The sequence below is a fragment of the Lampris incognitus genome, chromosome 21 (assembly GCF_029633865.1).
Source record: "Lampris incognitus isolate fLamInc1 chromosome 21, fLamInc1.hap2, whole genome shotgun sequence".
NCBI lineage: Eukaryota > Metazoa > Chordata > Actinopteri > Lampriformes > Lampridae > Lampris > Lampris incognitus.
In genome coordinates this window covers 12,749,906-12,771,903 of record NC_079231.1, presented here as the reverse complement: position 1 = coordinate 12,771,903, position 21,998 = coordinate 12,749,906, and the positions used below count along the sequence as shown (strand labels likewise).

Sequence of the window (21,998 nt, the reverse complement as noted above, 5' to 3'; positions counted from 1 at the left end):
TTTGAATTCCATGTCCATGTTTGCATTTAAATGAAATCTAGCAAGCAATATGGTGGCAAATAGCATAAATAAAACTGCAATAAGCAATTTATTACAAATGGTGTCGATAGCATTACCCCGCTCGGAAGAACCTTGCCGCAGGGTTTCTGTTGATGAGGATGTGGGAAATATTTTCCAAAAGGCATATTGGGAAATCATGACTTTGGTTACTGGTATATGTACCTAACAAAGTCCACCTGGCGTTACGGGTGTTATTGAAAAGCTGCAGGTGAGGCGACAATACGTAAAACGTCCGTTTTCCCTGAACTGTGCGGAGGCGTCTCCCTTCCTCTGATTGGTGGAGGAGACTAAGAGGGACGCCCTTGCTGCAGCCAATCAGCGGAGGGCATACACGTTCCCCATTCCTCCCAGTAATCGACCAGTATCATTAGGCATCTTCATTATCAGCTTCCCATCGCTTGGCATCAGCAGTGTGAGGATACCCTAACGGGAGGTGCTTCGGCGACAGTGTCCGGTGAGTGGCTGTTCTAGAGGCAGTTTGACATTAAAACCAAGCGCCACGTGTTTTCTTGCTCAGATTGTGTGGCCATTAGTGATTTTCACACAGAGCCGCTTGTTGACCCGATCTCTCGTCTTCCGAGGGCCGTTTCTTGTGTTTTCCCACCAATTTCCCCCAAAGCGTGTATGCGTCACTCTACCCCCGACCGTTCCCCGGAGCACGTCTTTAAAGTTCTTCGAATGTCTGTTTCTTCCCATCCAGGCAGACAGACAGCCGCGCATTTCCCCGCACATTTTACTGGGGTGTGGAGACGACCTCGCAGAGACTTGAAACCTGTTGGGAGACGGGTCCTCCACCCGTCGCCGTGAACGTCAAGTGAACTTTTGTTCTTTTTTTTGTTTTTGTCAAAGTTGGCGTTACCGTTGTGCGACCACGCGGCTGAGCGCGTGGACATGTTTAGTAAGTTTTCCGGGGCGCTTCTAAAATGAAGGACCTTCCTCAAGCAACGTGAACTCGCATCGCACCAAGTGTACGGGCCTGGCCGTCACCTACACCTAAATCAGCTCAGATTTAACTGAGGGAATTTTAAATTCGAGGTTTAAAGCGTTACATTTACAATCCAAACGGGTTCATAGTGCGGTTTCTATTTTTTTTTAAACAAAATTGCACTCTTGCAAATTGGTGTGCCAATTTCTTTTTTGCAGGCTCCTAAGTGTCTTTATTGGTCACTTTAATGTGAGCTCCTTATTGTGTATTGTTCAGCATGCCTGCTATGCACATGCATCTGATTTTCCAGCTCTGTTGCATTGGTAGTTGTTGCTGGAGTTACTTTCAGATTGGTCTATATGATTTACTTTCATGCACTTTGGTTTTATAAAAGTGTTGCTCAGCTAAATGGGTTAAGTTCTTACCACTGATAGGCTTTACAGCCCTCCACTTTGTGAGCTACTGCTGCCAATGAAAATAGGTTATAGTAAGTGCACTGCATCTCTTTCACAGGGGATCATGTTGCTAGATTGACCCTGTTTTAGGGCCATCAGACCCCACCCCACTGTACCCCATATTTGTCTCGGCTGTAGTGCTCAGTGTAACCTTGGCAGCATGACCAGTTGAGACTGCTTATATGTCATATTGCGGATGTATGACACTCAGTATTATTTACTTTGGCCATCCTATCCCATGCTAAGCTATTTGTGTAAGGGCACGAATGTTATGCAGTTGGTTTACTGTGTAGCTGTCACCTAGTATTAGGGCCGTCAGGCGTAGTGTGTTGACTCTGTGCAGGTCAAAGAGGGCCCATTCACGCTTCATCTTCTCAATGTGCACTGCATGTTAGTGTGGAACCTCCAGTGCCAGTTCAAATGGAGGATGGGTAAAGCCTAATGGATCCTTTTGCGCAGGGGGAAAAAAGAACCAGTTACTTATTAATAGGTGGAGGAGAGTCTTTGCCAAGGTCTTTAAGGAGCCAAGGGGTTGGAGGGCTTATTTTCTGAGTTCAGTGAAGATAAATTCCCCAGTGGGTATCTTTACTCGATGTCTATTGTCTAATGAAGTCAGGTGTGAAGTCTGAAAGCGATGAAGTGTTCCATCTAGTCCTTTTCTGAAGATATTAGTAGTCTTAATTTCAAATGCAATATTTACACGTGTATCCACTGAGACATGGTTAACTCATTAGTTGACACTTCATCAATCACATTTCAAAAACAGCATCTTTTAATCACATTGTAACCCGAGTAGCAATCCATACGTAATGCACTTTAGTGTCATGACAAAAATAATTAGCCAACATTTTTTGCAATCAGTTGTTTATCCTAAATTGTAGGTGTAATCCTTTTCTCAAATAGTGTATGTCCCGTTTGGAATGAACGTAATCATTTGTCCTTTCAGGCCACTAATATTTGCTACTTTGTACCCCAAACACTCCTGGTTTGTTAATGTTTTACACAATATTTGTTGAAATAGACAGAATTAGCTGATTGTTTATTTGCTCAAGGGTTCAGTTTAGGTTTAAACGTCTCACTCCACCATAAAAACCTCAGAGACGATATGAAGTTCACAGGGTCTGCAATGCAACATATAGCAACATTAGCTCTGCATTTTTTCTTTTTCTTTTTGGGGTTGTTGTGATGGGAATCGTTTTGTGAAAGTAGGCCGCGTGTTTCTCAAGCGGGCCAAAATCTCATTTGAACCATCCTTAAGTTTATCATAATTGTGAGAAATGCTGGCTGCGACCCCCAGGAATAGCTGCCGAATTTCTTTCTGAACCCCCTAAAAGCTGTAGTCAGTATTACTAATTAAATGAATTCCTAAAGAGGAAAGTGTTAATGATGGCAATATTGAATAATTGTGGGAGAGTAATAATACCTGTTCCTACATAGTAATTTTAATGTGTACCATAGTATAGATTTAACAGACAAAAAAAAAAGCACAAGTGTGTATCATGATGCCATTGTTTGACTTGATTTGTTATTTTATTGACCTCAAGATCAATGAAATACCATTTGTCGCTAACCATTTGTTTGCCCCAGCGGCACCTAAAAAAAACGAGTTATTATTATAATGATGATTTTGTCCTTCACCCCTCCTCTGGGTTGTGTCCAGGTGAACCATGCCGTCAGTGCCCTCCTCCAAAGAGACCAGTGCCAAGGGCCCTGTGTGCCCCCACGCTGCCAAGCTGCACACCCATGCCAACGAGGATGCCAGACTTCAGGATGGCCTGTTCCCTGTGAATGGGCTAGACATGGAAGAGGCTGAGGACGGGGACGGACCCATTCAGCTCAATGCAGGGAGAGCCGCAGGCGAGCGGAAGTGGATCCGCCCGGACCTGCCCAGCCGATGCACGTGGAGGCTGGGAGCCTCGCATGCCCTCTCGCCCCATATGCACCCAACAAAGTAAGACAGGAATACTCTGTTAAAGCAAAACAATTACAATTTTCAACATACACGTTTAAGGGATTACACTGCATTGGGCAGGCATAGTAGTGATTGAGCAGTCTTCTGTGTGTCTCTGAAATGCCGCTGAAATTTTGCCCACCAATGACATGACTAGTGGACGATCTGTGGATGTGAAAACTTGCTTCCTGGTTTGCTGTTAGTCTGCATTGTATAAGAAAATGTGAATATCAACACTAAATTCAGCTATTCGGCTGAATTTTATATATAATATATATTACATATGTATATAATATATCTATGTTATATATTTAGATAATAGTGCTTTATATAACATATAATATCATAATAATATTTGTATAAATTTGGAGAGCCTGGAGAGGTGGAGGTATGCACCGGAGAGAAGAGGAATGCAAGTCAGTAGGAGCAAGACATAATACCTATGCGTGAATGAGAGGAAGGACAGTGGAATGATGAGGTTGCAAGGGGTAGAGGTGAAGAAGGTGGATGAGTTAAAATACTTGGGGTCAACTGTCCAAAGTAACGCGGAGTGCAGAAGAGAGGTGAAGAAGAGAGTGCAGGCAGGGTGGAGTGGGTGGAGAAGAGTCTCAGGCGTGATTTGCGACAGAAGGGTACCAGCAAGAGTTAAAGGGAAGGTTTACAAGATGGTAGTGAGACCAGCTATGTTATATGGTTTGGAGACAGTGGCACTGATGAAAAGCCAGGAGGCAAAGCTGGAGGTGGCAGAGTTGAAGATGCTAAGATTTGCATTGGGAGTGATGAAGAAGGACAGGATTAGGAACGATTATATTAGAGGGACCGCTCAAGTTGGATGGTTTGGAGACAAAGCAGGAGAGGCAAGATTGAGATGGCTTGGACATGTGCGGAGGAGAGATGTTGGTTATATTGGGAGAAGGATGCTGAATATGAAGCTGCCAGGGAAGAGGAAAAGAGGAAGGCCAAAGAGGAGGTTTATGGATGTGGTGAGAGAGGACATGCAGGTGGCTGATGTGACAGAGGAAGATGCAGAGGACAGGAAGAGATGGAAACTGGTGATCCACTGTGGCGAGCCCTAACAGGAGCAGCCTAAATATATATTTTTCTTATTTTATATATATATATAGCTTATTTGCTTATATAGCACTTTACCTGTGCCCCCGTCCATAGGGTTAGCGGTTGTGTCAGGAAGGGCATCTGACGTAAAATTTTGTGAAATCATTATGCTGATTGACAAGACCGCCATCGGTGCTGTGCCCTCACAGGGTACCGATGGAAACTATCAGATCCATTGTGGCAATCTCTGGGAAACGGGACAAGCCGAAAGAAGAAGAAGAAGAAGAAGATAATACATTTATATAATTATAATCATAATTAATTTAGCTATTCAGCTAAATTCAGCTAAATTCACTAATAGCTGGACTGGGTTTGGAGTTAGGGATGTTTTTTCAGCAATCTGGCGTCATCTCTAGATATGTGAATAACTGAACAATGTAAGGGCCTTAAAATTTACACAATCACCTGTGAGTCATCACAGTGCCTTGACTTTTTGTTCACAGAGCCCCTGTCCCAAACATTCTTCCTAACATCTTGCGTAGGATTGGGGATACTCCCTTGGTACGCATCAACAAGATCCCCAAAGTCTTTGGCCTCAAATGTGAAATATGTGAGTCCTCCAATTTTCCACCAATGACACTCCGTCACACGGGAGGGTTTGATGATCAGATCTGATGACGTCGTCTGTTGCATTTTAACACACAAAAAGACCTATTTCACATCAGTGAAAGCTTTCATCTTTGACTAGGAGATGTTTTATAGGAGTTTGAGTGGTAGAGGCAGGGAAAAAACCCTTGGGGAAAAAATGGATGTGTTTCATAGTTGTAATTGCAAACTTTACAAAAGTCAACAAATCTTTTACAACTTGATAGTTTGTTATGATTAAGTATAATGTGTAAATCGTGTGTATGTGTGTGTGTGTGCGTGAGCAGTGGCAAAGTGTGAGTTCTTCAATGCTGGCGGCAGCGTCAAAGACCGGATCAGTCTGCGGATGGTGGAGGACGCTGAGAGAGCAGGGCTCCTTAAACCTGGAGACACCATTATAGAGCCCACCTCAGGAAACACAGGTAACAAATTGTGTGTGTGTGTGTGTGTGTGTAAAAGTTGTTTCCACGCACACTGAAAGAGGGTTGCAGTAAATTCACACTTTGTTGTGTGTCTGTGCTAGGTATCGGACTGGCCCTGGCCGCAGCTGTGAAAGGCTACAGGTGCATCATAGTCATGCCCGAGAAAATGAGCATGGAAAAGGTGAGCTGTGTCAAATTCTCCCTTCCCATTTTCAGATCACATACATAAAACGGCATAGGCAGCATGGTGGCACAGTGGTTGGCGTGGTCGCCTCATTGGCAAAGAAGGTCCTGGGTTCGAGCCCTGGGGTAGTCTAACCTTGGGGGTCGTCCCAGGTCGTCCTCTGTGTGGAGTTTGTATATTGTCCCATGTCTGCGTGGGTTTCCTCTGACATGTAGGTCAGGTGAATCGGCCATGCTAAATTGTCCCTAGGTGTTGGGGGGGGGGGGTGTCTGGCAGCCTGTTCAGGATGTCTCCCTTCCTGCCGCCCAATAACTGCTGGGATAGGCTCCAGCATCCCCGCGACCCTGAGAGCAGGATAAGCGGTTTGGATAATGAATGAATGAATCGATAAAACGGTCCAACCTTACCTACCTAGATGACGTGAACAGCTTTTGTGAGAGATATGAGCTGCAGGCAGTCGGTTCGGTACATCGTTTGCACATGGTGGTTTTCCCAAGCTCTTGATATTCACACTGGCACAGAAGAGGTGGTCATGAGGGAGCAGACCTAAAGAAGAGGGTCACAGGGGGTGGCTGGAACCTGTCTTAACAGGAAGCCCGGTGGCTTTGTAATTGGCACCGTTCCCTCACAGAAAGTGCATGCTGTCCTGCATGGGAGCGGGCCTCCTCTGGGTGCTCCAATTTCCTCTTACATTTCACGTCTGGTGAAAAGGAGACTCTAAATTGGCCATGGGTTGTGAATGGTGTGTGTGTGTGTGAGGGGGGGGGGGGGAGTCTGTGTCGGGACAGGCTGTGGCCCTCCATGACCCTGACCTGGATTTAAGCGGGTTTAGTGAATAAATGAATGAATCGTAAGGATACTGTAATTAAGAGTGTACGAAGTGGTGCACACTGTACCTTGGTCCACCTGTGCAGATTCTCACATCTATTTTAGGACACAGCTAGCAGCCAAGCTGTTTGTGTGCCTTTGCTGTAGGGAGATAATGCCCTCCACACATTACTGACGAGGGCTGGGTACCTCACAGTTCAATATGTTTAGTGCCGATTCAGTCAATATTTCAATTTTTTAAGTTATCACAATTTCATGAATATTGCAATTCAATATTACAATTTTAATAGTAATATATAAATATAATAATATTAATTATAATATATTAGATTAGTAATATTTAATATTCTAATATTAGTAATTAATACTATTAGTAATTATAGTTGTAATTAGTGATATTAGAATATATTTTATCTAATATTAGTAATATTTTCAATATTTCTAAGGCTCTCTGATTGACCTTATTTAATCTTTTGCAACAATGCAAAGAAAACGTGCAATGAAATGCATTTATTTAAAGCCTTTTGTGTTACCAAAGCTTAAAACGTGACTGTTTTCCCCCCGTGTAAACATGTGAACAGCTCAAACGTTCAGAGGTGTAAAAAAAAAAAATCCTTTTATCAAACCTCTTCACAGCTTCTGTTCATGCTGCTTTAACATTACGATTTAGGGGAAATAAATGCTGATATTGAAATCATCACAGTATCGCGATTTTGTCCTGAAAAAAAAAAATCCCCTGAATGACTTTTGTTTGTGCAGGTGGATGTTTTGAGAGCGCTCGGTGCCGAGATCGTCCGCACGCCAACCAGTGCTCGCTTTGACTCGCCGGAGTCGCACGTGGGCGTTGCCTGGCGCCTCAAGAATGAGATCCCCAACTCGCACATCCTGGACCAGTACCGTAACCCGAGCAACCCACTGGCCCACTACGACACCACAGCCGAGGAGATCCTGGAGCAGTGTGACGGTATGGACCGCTGTCTGAAATAAGAAGCGAGAACACAGATCTCTGCGCTTTGCTGAGTGTGTGTGTGTGTGTGTGTATGTATTTTAGGGCAAGCCAATATTAACTGTTACTCCTTACACGTAGTTTACAAAGTACTAATGACTACCAGTTTTTGAAAAGGTTGTCAGTGGAACAGTCGGGTGGTGTTTATTGTATCTGTACAAGCAAAATAAGCTCAGCAGATGTGGAAACTCATCCAGATACCTCTGACACCTTTTCCTCCTCAACTCCCACCCTTCCCTTTAGGTAAGGTGGACATGCTGGTGGCAGGAGCTGGCACAGGGGGCACCATCACTGGCATCGCCCGCAAATTGAAGGAAAGGTGTCCCAACATCAAGGTACGTCACCTCTTCATCCTGGTTTCTAATAGTTGGTTGATTTCATGTCAGTTGATTTATTGAGTCTAAATTATATCTGAAATCTGGAGGAGGAAGCAAAATCAAGTTGTATTTGAAAATTATGTATTTTGAGCATCCGGGTAGCGTAGCGGTCTACTCTCTTGCCTACCGACACTGGGATCGTCGGTTCAAATTCCCATGTTACCTCCAGCTTGGTCGGGTGTCCCTACAGACACAATTGGCCATGTCTGCGAGTGGGAAGCCGGATGTGGGTATGTGTCCTGGTTGCTGCACTAGCGCCTCCTCTGGTCGGTCGGGGCATCTGTTCTGGGGGGAATAGCGTGATCCTCTCACGCGCTATGTCCCCCTGGTGAAACTCCTCACTGCCAGGTGAAAAGAAGCGGCTGGTGACTCCACATGTATCGGAGGAGGCATGTGGTAGTCTGCAGCCCTCCCCGGATCGGCAGAGGGGGTGGATCAACAACCGGGATGGCTTGGAAGAGTGGCGGGATACAACTGGGGAGAAAGGGGGGGGGGGACCCCAAAAAAAAAGAAAATTATGTGTTTTTGCAAAGGTACATAAGTGCTAAATCACCAAGACCTCATTGGACAACACAGCAACAAGAGTTGATTATTTTGAACAGTCGCAAAGAATGTGTAAAGTGAATTTACTCGATCTCTCTCTGGTTCAGGTGACGAGTGTTGGTTGTTTTCTCTGCTAGTGTTTTTTTTTTTTATGATCGGTGTGCATTGTGTTCAGATTATAGGTGTGGACCCAGAGGGCTCCACCCTGGCTGAACCCGAGGAGCTGAACAAGACCGATACGACCCAGTATGAGGTGGAGGGCATCGGGTATGACTTCATCCCCACTGTGCTTGACAGATCGGTTAGTGGCACTTATTTCCCTCATTGTTTTGCCGTTCAGTGCGTGTTTCTCTTTCTACCTCTTTTGCTTGGCTCTTATCTGTTCTTGGATCCATGTACAATGTGTTTGGTAAGAGTCCAAATAAAAGTGTGCAAAAATCAGAAGATTGATAAACATGGCAAAAGATTATGTCATCCACAATATATAAAAGTATTGGATGATTGCTGCTCTTATCTGTCCGTCTCTCTCACTCACTCTTGGATTGCCATCTGTACTCTTTTCCTCTAGGTAGTTGACACCTGGTACAAATCCAATGATGAGGACTCCTTCAACATGTCTCGCATGCTGATCAGAGAAGAGGGACTACTGTGTGGTAAGTCTACTTGCTCTGTTGTGATGGTTTGCCCATTTAATAATTATAGGCCCGGTGTGGCTTCAAGGTGGATTGTGCCTGTTTTGTGATGTTCCCCTCAAAAACTTGACTAATGACAAGCTGAATACCTAAAGTAATTTCTGTGCCCATACACAGTAACAAACACACACTGCACTTCCTGTCAAGATGTGAAATTAGTTATTCTGCATGGGTAGGTCACTTTCCAGCAAAAACAAGTGTTGCAAGTGCCAGGCAGGAGGAATTGGAAAAAGGCTAGTTCTTTAGCACTTTGGTGTTTGTCTGTCATCTGTCTGGCACTTGATCAATCTGCTGATCCCTTCTTGTACCAGGTGGGAGTTCAGGGACAGCCATGGCAGCGGCAGTGAAGATGGCCAAAGAGCTGAAGGAGGGCCAGCGCTGTGTGGTCATTCTGCCAGACTCCATCCGCAACTACATGTGAGAGTTCCTCCTCTGCATCCATTAACCATCCACATATTCTTTGTTTAAAAAAAAACAACAACACTCTAGGACACCATCATACATACTATTGTGCTCTTTAAGATGAGGTTAGATAAAAAGTGACAAGCAACAATGCCAAGATGGGGGTAGTAGCAAGAGTACCGCCATGTCAAACTCGCTGATCTTTTTGATTGACAGCTGGTTATCAACTTTATGGGTATAATTTTTCAAACATTAGCTTATGGCATTATCACATGTTTTACAAAGAAAAAAACCCAACTCTGTTGACATAATGAGGCTCGTGAGCTGTGTGTATGTGTCTTTGCATCTTGAGGTCTACTGCTATTTGGCTGCTCCCTATATCATTTATGTGCCTTGGTCCTATTAGGCTAAGCAGCAGGGGATTGAACAAATGTTCAGATATACTTAAGGAAAAAAAACCCCATCAAAACATTTGACAGGGTGAATAATTTTATTATGGAAGACTTGATGGTTGAAGAGGTATTTTCGTAATGCATGCTGGATTAGTTTGCAAATTTCCTGTTAATTATTGTCCCCCATCTGGCCAGTTGAGATAATCCTAAATATGAAGTAACAGATGAAAAATACTGATAAATAAATGAGTTATCTCTTGTGAAGCGTTACCCCTAATTTGATTATCTAAATAATAATTGACAAAATAACATGTTATCGCTTAGCTGAAAAGGATTTGTGGTTAGTCTAGGCTGACCCCTAGTGGTAATAACCAATACTACTTGGTTTCTCCTAAATGTAGCTAACACCATTCCTGGCTCTGTCTTTCAAGGTCAAAGTTCCTCAGTGACAAGTGGATGTTCCAAAAGGGCTTCCTGAGGGAAGAGGATATCACGGTGAACAAACCTTGGTGTGTGTGTGTGTGTGTGTGTGTGTGTTTTGTGTGTGTACTTGTGTGATTCAAGTGTTTATTCGTATTGAAGTTTACTCTTGTTTTTTCAATCTGCCAGGTGGTGGAACTTGAAGCTGCAGAACCTAAACCTTTCAGCACCTCTCACTGTCCTGCCCACAGTCACCTGTCAGAAGACCATCAAAATCCTGAAGGAGAAGGCTTTCGACCAGGCACCTGTGGTTGATGAAGCAGGGTGGGTATCCCAGAGAACCATAACCATAGAAATGAATTAACTATACTTACAATTATCGTTTTAAAATCAGCGATGCTTTATCATTGCAAAACTGAGTATGCAATATACTTCATCATATTAATTTGTTACATCATAATTCTCCCATGATTATACATTACAGTGTAGGGAGGACAGTAAAGATCATCATCATCGGCGGTCACTCGAAACGAGTATGACTATCCTCTCCATTGGGTTGTCAACTTACATTAAATATAATGGTTGGATAACAGCTGCAGTGATATTGATAATACATTTCATTGTCCAAAACTGCTTTTTCTTCTTTGAATGCTGAGAATATTGATTTGTACTCCCCTTAGCTACAAACTTCCCCCTTTTTCTCCCTAACTGTATCTGGCCAATTACCCCACTCTTCACTGCTGCACCCCCTCTGCCGATCCGGGGAGGGCTGCAGACTACCACATGCCTTCTCCAATACATGTGTAGTCGCCAGCCGCTTCTTTCCACCTGACAGTGAGGAGTTTTGTCAGGGGGAAATAGCGCGTGGGAGGATCATGCTATCCCCCCCCAGTCCCCCCCCGAACAGGTACCCCGACCAACCAGAGGAGGCAATAGTGCAGCGACCAGGACACTTACCCACATCCGGCTTCCCACCCACAGACATGGCCAATTGTGTCTGTAGGGACGCCCGACCAAGCCGGAGGTAACGCGGGGATTCGAACTAACGATCCCCGTGTTGGTAGGCAACGGAATAGACTGCCATGCCACCTGGACGCCCCTTAGCTACAAACTTCACTCGCTGATAATTGTAACGCACCATTTGTGTGGTTAAGTTACCTACAACTAATAGCATTGCTCTTTTTATTACACTAGCAAATATTTTCTGAAGGGGGCGGGTCAGCCATGCGTCGTGCACTGCTCACTGACCGTCAGGGTTAAGCCAACACTGATTAACACCATCATCTGTACCTCTGGACACACTCCTGGCAGAATAATGCACTTACATTCTCCCTGGTCTGCCATGTTCTTAATTACTTGAGAACCGAGTTGCCGAGGAACCGTTTGTGTGCGTGATTCTGCATTTGTCTTTCACTCTTTCTGTCTCGTTTCCATCTCGTCATCGTTTGTGTGTCTTTGCGTCTGTAGGTTAATCCTGGGAATGGTGACCTTGGGCAACATGCTGGCCTCTGTCCTGGCGGGAAAGGTGAAGCCATCAGATCATGTCAGCAAGGTGCTCTACAAGCAGTTCAAACAGGTCAGGCACTGACTTCAAGTCACCACTGAAATATCACATATTCAGGTTGTCACTTAAAATCTGTTTATCGAGGTTAAATTCAAATTTACATACCAACATGCATTTCGATAATGAACGGCGGACAGGCAGCGACCATGGGCACAATTATCTAGAGAGATTTAATTAATCTTGTTATTATTAAGTCGTTTTTTAGTGGCCAACTCTCCGGTAGATGTTTTAGAAAGTGTTGCACAATATTTCTGTTCCCATTTTGCACCTTTTGCCAATATGTTCTTCAGAAAGATTACTGTCTCTGCTTTATACTCCAATGCCCGAGTCTCCATACAAATGGAAAAACGTGTTTGACAACTAATCACCAGCCACCGGACAGGCCTATATTTAGCCTCGAACTCTGAGACATTTTTGACATGCAGTTTCCATTATAAATTTAGACTCGCCTACATATGTTTTGAATATTGAACAGGTTGGGTTTTTTTTTTTTTTTTTTTGCGAAAGTACCAGCCCTATCATGTATCATAGAATATTATGTACACCGTATTTCCCGGACTACAAGTCGCAGCAGAATACAAATCGCATTCAGCAAAAAAACGTGTTGTTGCGAGGAAAAAAAAAAACACAAGTCACTTCGGTGTATAAGTCGCATTTATATGGTGGTGATGTGCGAGTCAGGGTTTTTTAATACTCGCACCCACCCGACCCATTATGAGAGCAAATCTGCACCGTCGAACGCGCTAAAATATGTGTTAATTAACCACCTGAGCCGCAAACCTCCAACTACATTTGCAAATTGATGATAAAGCGGCTTGCGTGTGTGTGTGTGTGTGTGTGTGTGTGTTTGTGTTTGAGAGAGAGTGACAGAGAGAGGGGACGAGAAGGTGGACTGCTAATGCACAGCCTAGCCTATTGCACGCAGTGTTTCTTCAGGTTATTTATAAATTACTTCAGAGCGCTGCTTTGTCACTTTTTTTGACCCGCCCGCCCGAACCCGTAGTATTTTTTTCTAGTAAGCTTACCCGAACCTGCATCTTACCCGTTCATCATTATGGTTAAGTATTTTCAGTTGAGTCACAAAATTAAACAGTGCCATCTAGTGGCCTTAGTTGAAATGCAGTGTATTTGTCCCACAAAATTACTGGTATGAAATTACATTGTATAAGTCGCTTTGGAATGTAAATCGCAGGACAGGCCAGATGAAGGGCTAGCCAGACGAGTAAAAAAAACAACAGCGACTTACAGTCCAGGAAATACGGTACTGCAATATTTCAGTAGTGGACAGATGGGGCTTGCCAAAACAATTTGAAGTTGACACAGCCAGAGAACGCAGCACAGTATTGTTGCTTTTGATGATGAACTGAAACCCTCTCTTCCTAACACTACTCATGTTGCTTTCCATATCTGTCTTTTTCTCTCCCTCCTGTTGATGGCAGATCCGTCTCACCGATAATCTCGGGAAACTCTCCCGCATCCTCGAGACTGACCACTTTGCCTTGGTGGTACACGAGCAGATCCAATGTAAGCCTTCCCCACCAGTTCAAGGCCCTCATTTTATTCCACTCCAGCCCATAGAGCAGTCTGTCAAGAAGAATGTGTATGTAAAAATGGCAGCTCGTAGCAGTAAAAAAAAAAGAAAGAAAAAGATCCGCCCTTGAGATAAATTTAGGAACAGGCTCTGGGATAAATCTTTTTCAGTAATGACATTGATACAGAGTTGCTGACACATCATGTATTCACAATTACGAAATTGGCCAGTGCTCTTAATGAGAGCACCTTACACAAAGAGAGCCAGCAAGAGTTCAGGTGCCTTGCTCAAGGGCATGATAGAGTTGTACATTAACATACATCGCCTGTTGTTAAACTGTGACTGCTGCATTTTTAATCATCTTTGGGATCATCTGGTTTAGCTTTAGACTGGGTTGAATGGCCTTCTCACTCATCTGTCTGACATACGCAAGTATCAAAGTCCAGCTTCTGAGCGAGGGTGCCCATATGGATGTGGATTGGATGGCGCTTGGATACACCCCATGCCCGAGTGTGGTAGCGTGTGGAAGACCTGTGTTTTTTGGCAACCGTGAACACAAAAATACAAGCAAACTTACGTACTCCGCTGGCTGAACAGCACCTGTGAATGTTATGTAACCGGTTGTTACTACATGCATTTCGTAAAACCACTGATCAAGGTCACTGTTGACCTGCTGGAACACATAACGACAGGTTGAAATTTACCATAGCCACCAGTTAAATGCAAATGTTGGTTATGGTAGGTCAGTTTTGTTTATTCTACTTAGAACCAGTCTTGTAGCTATGGCAAATATTTCAAATTTATTTGGCACTGGCAGATAATCAACCTGTGTGTGGGTGGAGCTGACATGTTGATGGGTTGAGAGGGAGATAAAATCTTTGCTGTTTCAGGTAGTAGTGTTTTTGTAGAGCAACATCAAAAATTTTGGAATGATGACATGAATATTAGTAGGCTTGTAATTCCTTTGGCAGGAAAAGGGTGAACAGTTTTGCCCCGGGCAGTCAAGAGGTACTCTGCTGTACACCTGCTCCCCTCCTACACCCATCACTCATCACTCTCCCTTTCCTATTGCCCCTCGCCAGATTTGACAGACGGCTCCCCCAGTCTGAAGCAGATGGTTTTCGGGGTGGTGACTGCCATTGACCTGCTGAACTTTGTCACGGCCAGGGAAAAGAGAGAAAGGTGCATATCCGAGTGCATTGACGAACTGTGACAATCATGGATGGGATACGCAGGCACTGGTCTTGTAGACGTGCATGCTGTTCTTATCTAGCGCTAAACACGTGTACACTGCCCACAAAAGCAGGTACAAGCTTGTCTTTGTTAGACATGCCCTGGCCAAATACACTTCTCTTACACTTTTACACTTAAATATTTATCCTAAATGTGTCATTAGGTTTTGCAATGTATGAACCCCCTAAGATAAACGATTCATTCAAGAGTATATGTTGACTTGTGATGACTCAAGATCCATAGAAGAAAATTGGTTAAATGTATTGACATCCATGTACTTGCAAGGGATCTAAATCAAAATGGAGCCTGGCCTTATCCACCCCCCTTCGCCAAATAGCACTGCGTACACACTACTAAAAAAAGGGAGCGAAGAACATGATAAAATAGATAAAAAGGTAGACACACTGTTATTTTCAGAGAAAGAGAAAAAGACGCCAATCTGTCCTAAACTGGAATTATGCTGACCTTGCCTGTATTGATTACTGTGGCTGCACACCGTGTAGCAACTGGCAATACCAATAGATAGTTCATGTCCACACCATCTAGCTGTAACGTTATACTTGGGCAGTGTGAAAAGGTTCGTAGCGTGCTGGTTGTGAAAAGTGGGCATCAGCATTGCTAACAATTCCTTCAGATGATTGATCAATACCCATACGTTTACCTGACGTAGTCCAAGGTTATTTAGGAGGCACACTGGGGCTTTGCTTCTCTGTAGAACTGTGGCGCTTTAACACTTATAAAGCGGGATTTGGGCTTGATGGGAGCGCACTTCAGGGGAGGACCTAATTTACGGTCTCGTATTCCAAAGTGCCCGAATTCAGGCTGCAATCACAAACCAAATGCGGAGAGAATTGGACAGAGGTTCATTCCCTGGACATATCGCCATATGCATAGACTCAAATTATAGACTAGACTGAGGTAAAAGTCCTACGTAGTATACCTTTAATACTTGGTTATGTCTTCATGCTACTATCAAAAGCAAAATCTTGTGTGTCTTGTTTTTCTACACTATCATTTATACTTTGTTTCACTATGCTTTTCTGTTTGTCATTGATGCCTGAGAAGTTATGTTTCTCTTTGTGTTGATGTGGCAACTGCATCATCTTTCACTGTAGTTTTATCTTGTGTGCGGTAATGAAACTTTAGAAATGATTAGGAATGGGAAATTAGAACACCTTAATCGGTGTCGGAGAGGCCGAGGTGTATATAACTATATCATTTTCCACTGTTGCTTATTGTATGCTGCTCTCAGTTGTGTATGTGTATACACAATAAATACATATGAAACATGTTTATATTTAATTTTTTTCAGTAAGGACTAAGGATAAAAGCCATTGCTTGTTGATAATATATGCTAAAGTTAATTATAAAATCACGCATACCTAATTTTATCACTTCTCAATGCTTAACGGGTAGAATATTTGGTCTTAATTGTAAAACACTGCAGCTCTCCACGTTTTAAAGCAAAATAGACAAACTTCTTCATATGAAATAAGTAACATAACTTGAGTTTTAATTCTCATGGCATGGAGCTCACCAGCAGTCATTAGTAGCCTAAAGATGGATCCATATTCACTGTATAGTCAACTACCGAGGATGTGGACAGACAAACAGTATGAAATGGACAAATGTAAATTAAGCATATTTATTTTGGAGGTTTAAGACATTACGACAACAGTGGGAAATGTTCCTGATTCTCAAATTAATTGGCTTATTGTCAAATGATAATATTATGAGAATGTTGACCTGCAAACAGGAGCACAGTATACATCCAGAAATTTGACGGCACAAAAGCACACAAACACAAATCATCGCAATGTAAACACTATCACAGTTATTGCCAGTGGAGGTGGATGAGAATTTGAAAAGCTGCAGGTGGAATACCCAAACGAAATATGGAGTTGTACGTTTTCCTCACCCTTTACCTTTCAGTAAATTGTTTTAAGATTTCCACCTCTTCAAATGTGATTATATTATTAAGCGTGGCTAAATGATAAACTAAATGATAGGCCTACTAAATGGAGGAATACAGGTCACGTTAGACTGGATACTTCTGTCCTCCAAACGAACTTTGTCACCTACTTTTTGCCATACTATAGCACGCTCGAGAAGAGATCCCACATTTTATAGCCCTCATATTTCACTCAATATTTAGTTATTTAATTGCCTATTTATACATTATTTGTTTTACATTGATTTTCTTGTTTAGTTATTTCATTGCGTATTCGTTTATTTTATTGTTTAGTTTAATCTCGTTTGGTTTTTCATACAGTCACGCTGGTGGTCAGTGCCAAATCAAAAGTTTTGTTTGGGTTTTTTTTTTGTCCTTTTAATTGCGCCTTGTTTACGTGAAGTGTGTGTTGTGTTCGGTCTGTATATACGGCTGTCCCGCCGGGGCACATTTCCGCGGAGCATCCGCCGTATGCACCTGCTGCACAAGACGATTGTTTTTGTTTTCTCATTCATTGCGTTGTTTGGACTCCGGCGTGACTCCGGGACGCGCCGGGATGAAAATGAGCGCACCCGTGTACGTTGACGTTATCCAATCAGTGCGTTCGACTCGATGCGCGATCCCGCCCGTCGCGTCGAACGTGTGTTGTCGTGTGTTGAACGTGTGTCGCGGCTACGCGCCAGGCTAGACAAGCAGTATGGCGGAAGAGGACGGCACACTCGAGTTAGAGGGGTTTGAGAAACAGCTACGGAGTTTATTCGGCCGTCACTCGAGTCATGAGCTGCAGATCGAAAGTAAACCGTTCTGCTCGGAGTTCTGCAAGGTAAGGAGGCGGATTTTAACTCGCCAGCGTCTTTGTTGTCGAAGATATTGGGCATGTCGGCTCGCTCCCCTCCCCCAGAACTGCCCAGCTGAACGTAGCTCACGCACGGGTCAAGCGTCTACCAAACGAAACTAAGCTAAGCTAAACGAAGCTAAGCTAAACTAAGCTCGATACTAAGTAGCGGCGAGTTGTTTGTGGAAACAAACGCGATGTCACTCCGCTCGGCTGACGCCACAGCCGTCATTGCGGGCTAGGTTGTTTATAATATCAGTGACGCAGCTAAGGCGAAAGCTAGCAATTGCGAATTACATTTCAAAAGCGACATGGGACACTTAAAAAAAACTAACGCTAGCCGGCTAACTTAGCCTGTTAGCCAGCCCAGTTAACCTTAGTTTTCTGCATGTTTACCTCAAGTAGCGGCCGTTTAACGCTGGCGTTAGGGAAGCTGTCAGGCAGGAATGTGTTGGGTACCTGGTGGTCATGGGAACAAAAGTGAACATTAACGCCCAACATGCTGCTCACAGCCGTAACCTCAACCCCAAATTCCAAAGTTAGGCTTAGCAGTTTGTAATTGTAAATCCTTTCAAGTGCAACATCCAAGACTTCAAAGCAGCCGTTACTAATCGATAGCAGTTCCTTATAGATGAGTTTAGCAGGTAATACCCCATGGACCCTTAGACCTGCGTCCTATACAGAGCTCATTTAAGTCAAGACCAGTTTATTTGTACAGCACTAAGACTCGGAGGGCTTAAAAATCACATTTCATCCTCCAGCAGATGTAAATAGAATTAATGTAACGGATGACACCCCCTTTCCTTGGACCCTTGATTGAGATAACTCCGGAGTAAGGCCCTTAGTGGTTATGCGTACAATGAAACGATATTGTAAATAAACATATAGTAACGTGCATGGATAAGCAGACACGTTGGTCCTTGACTAACAGGTCGGACCCTTTAATCGACTGGTTAACGTTGTCGCTTGCGGAGAGGGAGACACGGGTTCGCGTCCCGGCTGTGGTGACGGTCTCCCAGGCGGCCCCCTGTATTCGCTACATTGGTGTCAGAAGTGGGATGGTGAGACCGTGAGGTCATCGGAAGCGTATGCGCCCAGAGGCGTGAAGGAGCTGATATGCTTAAGCGCGTTCCCGAAGGAAGGGGGTAATGTAACGTGCATGGATAAGTAGACATGTTGGCCGCTGGCTGACGGCTCTGCCTTTTTAGCCGAGCGGTTAGCGATGTCTTCCGCGGTGTGGGCGATACGGGTTCGCGTCCCGGCCGCGGCAGTTCCTGTGGTTGCCCCCCGAATTTGCTACATTGGTGTCAGAAGTGGGATGATGCGACCGTGAGGTCATCGGGAGCGCGTGCGCCCAGAGGCGTGAGGGAGCGGAAGCGCGGGGGCGCGTCCCGAAGGAGGTGGGGTAGTGTAGTGTGCATGGGTAAGTAGACGCGTTGATCCTTGACTAAGGCGTCGGATCTTTTAGTCGACTGGTTAACGTTGTCGCTTGCGGAGCGGGAGACACGGGTTCGCGTCCCGGCTGCTGCGGTCCTGGACTGCCCCCCCAAATTCGCTACAATATGAAGGGCTGTCAATCGGTTAAAAAAATAACTATTGCACAACTTGCTGTGATTAATCGCCTTTTTTCTCCCCAAGACTGAAGCTTGTAATAACGGATATTTAAATGTAAAATCACGAAATTAATGTAGAATCAACACAAAGGAAGTATATTTAAATCAGATATTGTTTTATAGTGTCTTCTTTAACTCTGAACAGATTCTCCTCTTAATTAAACCATCAAGACCATCAAAATTGAATGTCAGCTTGAAAAGCATATTTCTTATGTGCACTATGCTGCCCAGTCTCACATTTAATCTATTGATTCGTGTACTTGGACACGAATTTCCATATTATTTTTTTCGTGACACTCAGCACGACTTTCAAACTCGCTGAGGATCATGGGTAGGCTAACGTAGCCTTCTGCTATTGAAACTGACCAAAACAAGCGTGATTTCTCAGAATCGAAGGAGAAATAATGAAAACGGATGGGCGTAACACTAGCCTGTCATATTGTTGAGGTATCAAGGACACTTTCGTGTTTTTGTGTTGAGAAATGTTAAAGATGTCTTTAAAATCCACAGGTCGATTATATGCGACGGAGCCTGTCTGGCCCGCCTACTGACCGGACTGATAAAATTAAAATAAAGAAATAAAAACAAGGACAAAATGTCTTGATTAACTGTTAGGGTTAGTTTCAATAGTGGAAGGCTATTGATTCGTGTCCATGTACATGAATCAATAGATTAAATGTCGTGACTATTTCACGAACTGCCGTGAGACTGGGCTGAATGTAACATTGACCACCAAAGGCGGGTGTTAGCGGGTTTTTTGGCCAGTGTGAAAGGGGTATCAGAAATGATAACAAAACCCAGGTCTATGTTACAGAGCCAGTTGAATTTCAAAAACACCAAGGCCATTAAAATAAGATGTCAGCTTAGAAGGCAATGATTTCTTGTATGCTCTAATATAAATGATACTGTCAACAAAAAAATGTGTTTCATGGTCAAGTGCCAGTTGAATTTAAAGTGTCATTAATTCGCAACGTTCATTACATGTTCATCACAGAACCCCATATTTCCCCCAATGGCACAGCATAGTAGAATATCTAAAATTCTCCATCATGAGGGGATGAGGGCTGGGGACAAACAAAGCCTATTGCTGTGAGGAAGCAGCGACCAAGGTTCTGCACTATAATGGTCCAGCCAGGAGCAGAGTAGGAGGGTGGGAAAAAGACAGCTCTCCATGTGCCGACAAGCAGCACACGACCCAATCCCCGATATGTCTGTGGCACAACCTGGCACAGTTGCCACAGGAAGTAAATAAAATGTAGCTGCATTCATTGCGTTATTAACATGTTTAACATTTCAAATTAAACGCAAAAATTTGTTTTGACCGCCCAAACACACACACACACACACTCACTTTGTTGTTAGATATCTAACACCAACCGCCTGACTTAGTTTTTTTCCCATGTTTTCAGATATGTGTAGGCCATATTCTGAAAAAAATACATTTGGATTAATATCACAGGTGGAGTAAGAGGAAGGAGTAATTCTGATATTTAGGATAACAACTTTTGCATAATGTGAAATATAATCCTAGTTGTGATTGCACAATTGCAGATCTTTGCAATTCCAAGATCCCCACACCGGCATTGGTGGTACCATTTGAAGTTTGTTTTAGATATCAAGGCCTAAAAACGGAGACCGTTGGTATTCTCGTAAGGGAAAAGCACAAGCCACTTTTGAGCAGATTCAGCCAGCATTTTGTACATCCTCTGTATTTATAGATAACCACAACAGTAAGATTTCTGAAACTACCATTAGAGCAGTAGTGACAAACAAGAACTTAGGCGAATTAGTTGCACCCTTAGTAGTGTGTAAACTGTTGAACTCCACTAAACATTATGTCTAGTTGTGGACAAGCATGTTTTTAAGGTCTGTATCCTCATGCATGTAGTGATACAGTCGATGTGAGGGGTTATACACAGGTTTAATTGTTCCTGTCAAGATTGCAGTTTTACTTGCTTTATCTCATACCTAATTGCATCACTGTTAAATTCATAATCAAATGAATCCCCTCTTGGGTATGGTGTGTATAATGAGCTACATTTGTGACAATGTTCTGGTTTTCCTGTTGTAACAGTATTGTGCTCATAATTAAAAGCAGCTCATGCAAAACATTCTTTCTATTCATAATGACTAGCGGCAGTAGCTGTTCCTAACAGTAACGGTACTTGAGTGCAGCTTCCACTCACTCACCAGTAACTCCAACAACACAGCCTGTCTATTTGTTACCACACTAACACTTTGTGATCAATTTCTGGAAATTGTTTCTGGGAAAAAACAGCCGCTATACTTTCTACTTATGCCTTTTCTGTACTGACTGTGGTTGGTGTTAATGTTTTACAGTTAGCTGTCTGGTATGTGTGAAATGCCTGGCTGTTTTGTTGCTTGCTGTTTGCTCACAAAAAAATATTGCCCACTACTTCGTGTGTGTTGAACTTTCTTCAACTTTGTAAAAGTGCTTCACTCTGCCAAAAAAGAGGCCAGGCACAGTTTTCTTCCAAAGTGGTTACTTTTTTCTGCCTAGCTGTCTTTCCCCTTCTTTGCCCTTTAACTTCCATGTAAAATAAAACTGCATGCATTTTAAAAAAGTGGAATAGTGGGAATTTGGTCCAAAAAAAAAAAACCTCAAACAAGCGATGTCTTTTCTAAAGCGTACAATCTGCCACTTAGCACCTCTCCTCCCTATTTGTTTTAATATAAATTGAACATACCTTGATGTTGTATTTGAGCTTAATTTCTCCCACTCTTTCTGTCCTCTTCTCCCCATAGCTGGTGGAGGAGTATACCTGTCTCTGGCAGACACCACTGCCTCAGCTCAGGGTCCTTGAGATGGCTCTCTGCTACTTTGTTCGAGCCTCCACCTTCCTTCCAACAAACTGTGACCATGTGCACTACACACTCAACCGTCTGGCATTGTAA

At 43.4% G+C, this 21,998-nt stretch overlaps 2 protein-coding genes across 3 annotated transcripts; both read left to right on the top strand.

Moving 5' to 3' along the window:
- The first annotated feature begins 421 nt into the window (after positions 1 to 421).
- On the top strand, positions 422 to 15,974 carry cbsa (cystathionine beta-synthase a). Of its 2 annotated transcripts, XM_056301066.1 has the most exons (15): positions 422 to 514; positions 3,101 to 3,391; positions 4,948 to 5,054; positions 5,377 to 5,511; positions 5,613 to 5,692; positions 7,283 to 7,487; positions 7,773 to 7,864; positions 8,625 to 8,750; positions 9,018 to 9,102; positions 9,453 to 9,558; positions 10,367 to 10,444; positions 10,545 to 10,679; positions 11,823 to 11,931; positions 13,359 to 13,443; positions 14,533 to 15,974. In XM_056301066.1, the coding sequence occupies exons 2-15, from the start codon at positions 3,108 to 3,110 to the stop codon at positions 14,661 to 14,663; spliced, it is 1,758 nt and encodes a 585-aa protein (XP_056157041.1). In that variant the 5' UTR covers positions 422 to 514; positions 3,101 to 3,107; the 3' UTR covers positions 14,664 to 15,974. The 2 variants fall into 2 exon arrangements, 1 of the variants encoding a protein (XP_056157041.1); XR_008812380.1 differs by lacking the exon at positions 14,533 to 15,974 and having other exon boundaries at positions 10,367 to 10,430; positions 13,359 to 13,380.
- Positions 15,975 to 17,317: 1,343 nt separating this feature from the next.
- Positions 17,318 to 21,998, top strand: LOC130131819 (zinc finger protein 654-like). Its single transcript, XM_056301594.1, has 2 exons — positions 17,318 to 17,457; positions 21,849 to 21,998. Exons 1-2 carry the CDS (start codon positions 17,332 to 17,334, stop codon positions 21,996 to 21,998), a joined length of 276 nt encoding a protein of 91 aa, XP_056157569.1. The 5' UTR covers positions 17,318 to 17,331.